This window comes from Malaclemys terrapin, chromosome 2 (assembly GCF_027887155.1).
Source record: "Malaclemys terrapin pileata isolate rMalTer1 chromosome 2, rMalTer1.hap1, whole genome shotgun sequence".
Classification (NCBI taxonomy): Eukaryota; Metazoa; Chordata; order Testudines; family Emydidae; genus Malaclemys; species Malaclemys terrapin.
In genome coordinates, this window is record NC_071506.1 from 193,015,602 (window position 1) to 193,024,829 (window position 9,228).

Sequence of the window (9,228 nt, forward strand, 5' to 3'; positions counted from 1 at the left end):
ATGACTATGTAAAAAGACATCTTGTTGAGATTTGCTTGTCCTAATTATACAATACAAAGTTTATTGCAGTACTTTCCCCACCCAACCCCCCCATTAACAGGGCAAAGGTATGAAGCCCCATTAACCTTAAATTAACAATTTTTTTATGCCAGGATGGATCATCATATAGTCTGAACTTCCTGTATAACACAGGCTAAAGAACTTCACCCAGTAACTCCAGCATCACAAGCCCTTATCTCATGGTTGAACTAGAGTGTGCTTTCTGGAAAGACACCCGATTTTGATTTTAAGATTTTGGGATGGACAATCCAGCTCATTCCTTGTTAAACTATTCCAATGGTTAATTACGGTTGCTTAAAATTTGTCCATTATCTCTAGCCTGAATTTACCTAGGGTCAGCCTCCAGTTGCTGGATCTTATTATACCTTTCTTTGCTACATTAAAGACACCTATATAGAAACCTTCTCCTTATATAGATATTGATGTCTGTTATATTTTGCTGATATTATTCTGATTAATTAGATTTGTTAAAATGCCAAAGTTAACTTGAAGTCTAGACAATTTTTAAGAGTTTTAAAAAAGTAGTTAACAGCAACTATACTTGTTCCTGAGTCATAATCTTCTCTATTTTGCCCCCCTCCAAAGGAAGTGTTTCTTTTCCCTACTGCTGTGTGAAAGACCCAGGCAAACAAAAGGATTACTGACTATACAGGAACAAATGTGTCATTGACTACACAGAGTGCTGTCAAATGAAGCCAACTAAAAAACAAAAAAGAGAAAGTAACTTCTCTCTCTAATCTCTTTCAGTGACAGTCATCATATATGATCAACACCCTGATGTGGTAAAACTTTCAGACAGAAGTGTTATTTTTAATATGAGTGTCTCCAAGTTCAAAATGCAAAATGTATGTGTACACTGAGGAAGCTTAACATAAAAAGAGCTGAGCCACAAACATGGAACACAATTCAAGAGTCACTTTCCAGAACAAAAAAACTTTTTATAACTTATTTTCTTTTTGAGGAGTGGTGAAAATCCCACGCTGAGAGAAAAGTATAATTGGGGGAAAAAAAAAACGCCTTCGCCACCCTGCTCTAACCATTTGCTTCCCTTAAATAGTCTTTTTTTCCTTGAGTCACATTTGACCTAGTTCAGGTAACACCTAACACCACCACACACACACACCCAGGTAAATTAAGGAGAAGTGTTTTGCATTGGCTGTCTGGGGGGACACAGGAACGGCGAGCGGCTCCCGTGCAGACAGCGCCCAACGCGACTTGCCCTTGACTACACTGACCAGAGCCAATCGCGGGGCCAGCGGGAGCGCCCCCATACTGGGCTGCGTGGAGCATTTTCCCACCTGCGCCCAGGCCAGTGACACCGATCAGGGGAGAGTCGGCACGGGGCGTCCGGCGCGGGCAGAGCGGAGCCGGGGGTGCACCAGCACCGGAGCCCACCGGGACCCTCTCACCCCTTCCCCGGGAGTGTTGGGGGGAGAGACGCTCCCCGCGGGCCGGGCTGCCCCCGTAGCTGGAAGGGGTTTGGGCGCCCCCGCAGCGGGGCGCTCTGTCGGCCGGCCCGTCGCTTACCTGCCGAGCTCCCTGCCGGGGCTGAGGCTGTAGCGCTCCTGGAAGGGCTCGGTGCGGATCGCGGTGCGGATCTCGCTCAGGAAGCCGCCCCGCCGGCGGCCCCGGCCACAGGGAGGTTGCGACGGTGGCGCCCGGCTCCCGCGGGAGCGGCCCGGCGGGGGCTTCTCCTCGGGGCTCATGGCGGGGAGCGGAGGCACGAGCGCAGCCCTTGTCCGTGCGGGTAACTGGCGAGGCGCGAGCCAGCAGCACCCGAGCCGGAGAGCCGAGCGGGCAGCTGTGCAGGCAGCCAGCCGGGCCGCACGCGCTGCTCCGAAAGGAGGGGGCGGGGCGGGGCGAAACCCCGCCCCTCGCTGCCTCACCTTTGCCAGAGGGGGCGTGGCTGCCGCGACGCCAGAAAAGCGGCAGGGCTGAAGTGGCGGTTGGCGGCGCCACCTGCCGGGCCCCGCACGCGCCGCCGCCTCGGCTCATGGTGGGTTGTGTGTGCGCGCGCCCAGCCTGGCGGACAGCCACCTGCCTGAGCCCAGGCTGGCAGCTCGCGCTGGGCTCCTGCCCGCACCTGCTGGGCTCATCCCTTTCACCCAGGGGACCACAATGAAAGCAAACGAGAGTGCTGCGTTTCCCCCAAGCAGCCTCCTCCCGTTTCTGCCCAAGCTGCCTCGCCTCCCTGGCACAGCAGCACCTGAACTAAGGAGATGCAGTGGTAGCGGGGCTAACTGCAGCTGTTGAAAGTCCTGGCGTCCTCTCCCGCCCCTCATAGCCACATCCCCAAATCCTCAACTGTTTAAAACATCACAAAGCTGAAAACTATAATAAAATTCAGGTTCTTATTGTCTTCTGCTTTTTGATACTTTAGCCTTCATGGTTGCTGAGAAAGGCTTGAAAACATGATGCCTAGAAATCACCCGACTCCAGGAGCTGAGGCTTTAAGTAAAGCACCAACTATTGCAAGACTAGGGATAAAATCAAGAGGCTGGTGACGCTGGAAATGTTGCTCCATGCTGAGCACTCCAGGCTGTGTGTGTAATGTGTATACCTCTGGAATGTGCACTCATGTGTGTGTGTTTATAAAAAACAGGGCTTGTGTCCTGGCCAAAAATATCAAGCCAGAACTGTGTTGAAAATAAATAAGCCAGCCCATTCCTCTTTGCATGATAACATTGTTAAGAACTGTAATGCAGCAACATAATGCTTCTATAAGTGAGGGTCAAACTGTGGTCAATAGGCCAAATACAGCCCATGCAGTTCTTTAATGCTACTCTAATATAAAGAAGCAGCTCACAGCATATGTGGATTCTAGCACTCACTGTGGCCTGCTTGCTTGGATTAAGGCAGAATATCACATTACTACTACTAAATAATAATTGTATTACAATAGCACCTACAGATATTACTTAAACTGTACAAATGCATAATAGGAAACGGCCCCAAAAAGCTTATAGACTAAATAGACAAGCCATCTCCCATCTTCCTTGGATGCCAGTTTGACCGGGGCAGCAGAACTACCTCAGTCAGCTTTTTGCTGGTGGCGAGATATCCTGCACAGACATAAAGTGGACTTGACGAACTGGAGTATGTGCTCCAGCAGAAACAGAAGGGGACCAGAGATTTAAAAAAAAAAAAAAATTAGAATCATGGAAAGACTTCCATACACTGAGTGACTGAAAACATTAAGACTGTTTAAAAAAGATGTGATACAGATACAGCAAACTGACTAGTATAGGCAATTTGAGTGCCTATACTATACTTAGCCTCACAGTACAAAGATAAGGGTACAGCCAACTATACTGAAAGGCTATACATTACAAGAAATATTAATATTAAATACTTTTTCCTCACGACACATTCCATGATTAACTTGATATAGTCACACATCATTGAAACAAAGAGTTTAACAGGCTTTTTTAAAAGGATTAGATATTGATATGGATAATGAGAATATATATAGTTACATTAAATAGGATAAAAAGTATAGGGATTATGAACCTTCTTCCAGCCATTAGCAAACCACTGACTTCTGGGGTTAGGCAAATATTTTTGCTATGATCAGGTTATTCCATAATCATTCGTTATGGGTTTCTTGCACTTTCCTGTGATGCTTTTGGTTACTGTATATTGTAGGACACTGGACTAGAAGGACTACTGGACTGATCTGGTAAGGGAATTTCTATGCTCCTAAATATGTTCTAACTTGATAGGGCAGTCCCAGTTCACTGTCTAATTCTATGGAAACTGGAGTTTTCTCGTAGAGGGAAGTGTGGTTGTCTAGTGGGTAAGAAATGGAGTATGACTGGAAGAAGTTAGAGGAATGGTCATTTGTATCCTACCTAACAATTCCTAAGCGCTACAATTTTGCTTTAGGTACATTTTGAAGAAAAACCTTCTGTGACACGACCATTTAAAATAGACACTGCTAAAGCATTTGTCTCTGTTAAATGCACAAAGACACCCTTTGCTACTGCCTGCCAATATCCAGAGCCTGCAGCAAAAAAGATTAACGAGGTAATGGCCCCACATATAGGAAACGATTCTAAACCACCCCAGTGATTGATCAATGATGATTCAAGGGTGAGCGAGCAAATTGATGACTGAGTAGTTTTGCAAATGCCAAGTCAGAGTTGCAAAATGAAATATTTTAAAAGTGAATTACAAAAACAACATATAAAATAATTGAAAAGCCACAGAAATCAGAGCTGTGTTAGATACTGACAATTTCAGTGCATATCTTACACAGAATTTTGTGTAAATGGTAATTGGGGCAGAATATTATTATTAAGCAATAAAAACTAGGAGTTAACTATTAGTTAGGAAGTTGTTAAGGTTGAAAGTGCACATTAGGGGTGTTAGCTAACATCCAGACAATGTGGTGTTATTTCCCTAGAATACTTCTACCTCAAAAACATGTTGGTCTAGAAATGAACAGTTAATTCTTGCCATATGTTCCCTCTTTACTTATTTTCACCTCAGGCAGGTTGCAGTTTCCTAGAAAACAGGGTCCTACACCATTTAAGGTCCTAAAGATCACAATCAACCCCTTCAATTGCACCCAAAAGCTAATAGGTAGCCAGTGTTGAGCACGAAAGTACCAGTGTAATATGTTCATTCCACCTAATTTCTGGAGACAAGTGGCTGCATTCTACTCCAGAATATGAAAGCATTATCTCTTCAATGGTAGAACTAAATAGAGCACATTACAGCACATATGGCCAAGGTGGGCTGCATAGGGCAGACAGGGTCCATATTGTTCCTTTTCTACAGAGCAGTAAATTGTATATTCCACCCTGCCTTCCTTGTCCAACATGTCCTTTGCCAGCAGGATCTAGTGTGAGCCATGTTGACACCCTTTGTTCACTATTGATGCAGCAAGTAGAAATTAGAGTTGAATGTCCCTACTATACTCTTTGCTATTCAATTCACTAATATTTATTCTTTATTTCCAAATATCTGTTATTAAATTATATGTGTTTTTTTAGGATAACCAATACCCATGAAACTAGTTAGCCAACTGTGTTTACATACACATCCCAGCATTGTTTTCCATCAGTATCAGTAGATCTTCTATTTAGATTTTGTCTTTCATCCTGAAAGATCTCGAATACTTTACAAACGTAAACAGTTACATACGACGCACAATTATCAATTCATCAGTCATTGAAATGCACCCATATTTGAGTAAAAAAACAGCCCAAAACAGCAGTTGTCCAGTAGTTCACAGAACACCACAAAACAATTCAGAACAGGAAGTGAATACATGTGTTTTCTAAATGGAACTGCAAGGGAAATGTACGTAAGCAAAATACAATTACCTCAATTGTAATCTGCCCAGAGGAGTAGGGTCAATATTTGTCCTCTCACAAATGCAGTGGGTTCTTTCAGAACTTCTGTTCTATATAGTACAAAACACAGGTGTGTGTTTTTGCTGTATATGCTGTTTTACACAGGTAGTTACGGGGTGCTTGAACAATTTTTATAGTGGGGGGTGCTGAGAACCATTGAACCAAATTGTAAACCCTGTATATAATGGAAACCCTTCAAGCGGGGGGGGGGGGGGGAGGAGGGGGTGCTGCACCATCCCCCCACACCCGTAGTTCTAGCACCTACGTGTAGTTACAGACATTATGATACATACACCAATATATATAGTTTTTCATAGTTTGATTCAGACTGGTTCTTTCAGTTTGGATAAACATTCAGAAAACCTCAGATTTCTTCCATAAACCTCTACAATACATCCTAATGTGTAAATTCCAATTCCTGCCATTCTTTAATTTGTTTATCGCTTTCTCCACCATATGGTAGGAAAGGCCTAAAGAAAGCAGTTTGAAGTTCAATGTTTTAAAGTAACAGAAAGATGGATTTGCTGCATCATTAATCAGAATTACCTGCTGAATAGAAAGGCAGTGAACAGAAGAACCATTTTGTTTAACTGTCTTGTGGACTGACTAAGTCAATTTACCTTCCACTTCACTACACAATAGCTCTAGCAACTGGCATATATTGTAGATGGCTCAGCCATGATGTACTACTATGGAGTATATAACTGCACTGTAGCGTATAAGTGAAATTCACCCTTGTGCAGAGGGCCAGCATGAGGCCTATACACCACTTTAGTCTCACTTAAGTATTAAAAAATAGGGCTTATGTGGCATGTAAATGGTGTAGAATAAATAAGCCTTGTGTTGGCCACCCTCAGAGGGGTGAATTTCAGCCTATGTGAACATAGTTTAATCCATTTAGAAGCTAACTAATGGATATATTTAGATTGATCACAGCTACTGCACAGTGAGAATGTTTGTGTGTGATTCCTCTTTTTTTTTTTGCCTCTGTGTTAGTCTCTAGCCACATATAATTTAGAGGAGAGCTCTTGTTATGCTCAGTTATACTCAGATAGCATAACAAACAGTCGTTTCTGCTGATATCATTTAGTGTCTTATGGTTCAACATTTTTTCCCTTTCAGCGTAGGATGTTCTAGGAATTCATTCTTTTTTATGAGATGTACTTGGCCTGCAAGCAATAGAGAATGAAGTGGAGTGGAGGATAATGCCTCTTGGGTTCTGTTTAGGAGAATGTCCTTTTAGATTTACGTCTGCATGCACTGAAATGAAAGCCTATTTTTAGTTCTGCCCTTAAGAAGTGGATCAAGCAATGTTGTATAGGTCATAGAATTTGCCTGACTAGATCAGACCACTGATCCTTCCAGTCTGGTAGACTAATTCTTCAGATGAGGGTATCCTCCTCTTCCCAGTATTGAACATATTCAATTGAACAGTATGTGAAAGAAATAATTCCTTCTCTGACCAATGTGGTGATCAGTTTATACCTGAAGCATATTTGAGTATCCTTTATTCTAGCATATATAACTCAGCATGTTATTCAGATGTTAATAAAATTCATTCTTTAATCTAGTGATAGTACTGTATGTAACACCATATGTTCTTCTGCAACTGTAAATTCTAGTCTGACTACAAGCTGTATGCAGAAGTGTTTTCTTTTATTTCTTCTAAATTGATATACTATAGTTATCCTAACCTGAGGTACTTCAGCCATGTACTCTTGAATTCATCTTGGCAACATGTAAGGCCTGAGTCCCAAAGCTCCCACTAAATTCAGGTGGAACTGTGGGTGCTCACCACCTCTGAAAATCAGTTCGCATGATGATGTTGTGGGGTTTTTTTGTTTTGTTTTTTGATGAAATTGAGCTGATTCAGTAGTCTGAGGACAGCAGGGAAACTAGGTTTCTTATCAGCTACAACTGTAGCAATTTCGTCAGTCTTCACATTCACTTTGCAGTTTAAACAAAGATGCACAGATCGCAGCATTAGGCACATATTTGCATCATTATTGCCAGCGTCCTGAATTACTATTTGATGTGGGTGGAAGCTTTTATCTAAACTGCCACTCATTTGGCACAGTGTTTGAACTGAATAATTTGTGGAACAGGTGACTAAGCTCTCTGTAGGAAGATCTTACGAACATCCTTTCCCGGGACTCTTCCTGCACCTGGACATGGATTGCTATTTGCAGCAGTTGTCACCCAGAATCTGAGTGCTGCAAGTAAATGCTACAACAATTGTTTTAATTAATTGTTTGCACTAAATAGCTGTTACTAAAAATGTGAGCATTTTATAAAAGTCAGTATGCCATCTTAATTCAGAGGAAGCACTTGGAATATCCCATTATAGTATAAGACTGGATGGAAAAATATATAACCATTTATATAACTTTATTTATTTTAAGCCTCAAGAGCACGTCTCTTTGAATTTATAGTCACCTAACTTAATGTCCAAAAAGTAATAAAATCTTATTCTTCATAGCTAGGTTGATGGCTTAGCAAGGAATTTTTTCTCCCATATACAACATTACACCATTTGGGAACTATGGGAGGATATCACATTCCTCTGCAACATCAGATATAGATCACAGCCAGATGCAGGATGCTGGATACAATGGAGCATTGGTCCGATCAAGTAAGGCAAATCCTATGGTCCTAGAGATGAACTGATTTCCTCACCAGTTATGAGGCTTATTTTCAAAAGAAAGCAGACTGATCAGAAAAGTTGTACTTTTTTCAGTGCTTGTCCTCAGCAGTGTTCTAGAAATACAAACACACTAACAAGTTACAGAGTTGTCAATAAAAGGCCATGTTAGATATACTAAAATCAAATCACAGCTTGTACCCAAAATCTCACAGAAGATTCCAATGCTGCCACTGCAGCATTCCTGAAAAGCTGTTATCCGAGTATGATGGTTTTAGGAAGCATGATAATTTATACAGCTTTAGCTAAAGATTGGTGGTAAATGTCAGGGCCGGCTTTAGGAAATGTGGGGCCCAATTCGAACATTTTTGGCGGGGCCCCGGCAGGGATGACTAAAAAATAAAAAAAAAGCCTTTCATTTCTTAGCAACTGGTTCCCTATAAAAAGTTCTGATTTAAGGGATGTGCCACAGTATGTACTTTTTGTACTAATAGGGTTACCATATGTCCGTATTTTCTCGGGAGGAATTTTTAAATTTTTAAAATTTTTTAAAAATTCCTCCCGGATGCTGATTTAAGAACCAAAAAGCCTGACATGTCCGGGAAAATACGGATGTATGTTAACCTTACCTAAAGTTCTTTTTTAAAAAGATGGGCCTGAACTAGAAATGAGCTCCATTTCACATGTGTGGGTCCCTGCCACTCCCTGGGGGTGGGCTAGGGTGACCAGATGTCCCAATTTTATAGGGACAGTCCCAATTTTTGGGTCTTTTTCTTATCTAGGATCCTATTACCCCCCCACTCCCTGTCCCGATTTTTCACACTTGCTGTCTGGTCACCCTAGGGTGTGCACATGTATGGGTCTCAGCTGCTCCCTGCCCCCCTGATTGAAGCAGGTGTGCAGGGTTACTGCCCTGGGAACTGCAGGGCACCAGTGGACATGGGGCTGGCTGGAGGCAGGGCAAGGGGTGCGGGGCTGGCTGGAGACAGGGGTGTGTGGGGTGGGCTGGCTGGCTTCAGGCAGGTCCGCAGGGGGGGTGCAGCATGAGTTGGCAGGGCTGGAGACAGAGGAGTGTGGGACTGGCTGGCTTCAGGCAGGGGGGTGCAGCAGAGGTTGGCTGGAGACAGGGCAGGGGGTGCAGAGCTGGTGCGGGCAGGGGTGTGTGTG

General features: G+C 43.1%; 1 protein-coding gene across 1 annotated transcript in view; it reads right to left on the reverse strand.

Moving 5' to 3' along the window:
* STK17A (serine/threonine kinase 17a) overlaps positions 1 to 1,879 on the reverse strand; it is a 55,896-nt gene extending 54,017 nt beyond the window's left edge. The window contains exon 1 of the mRNA XM_054019167.1: positions 1,588 to 1,879. Coding sequence (XP_053875142.1) covers positions 1,588 to 1,766 — 179 coding nt within the window. The 5' untranslated portion in view covers positions 1,767 to 1,879. The remainder of the gene's footprint in view (positions 1 to 1,587) is intronic.
* Between the last annotated feature and the right edge of the window lie 7,349 nt (positions 1,880 to 9,228).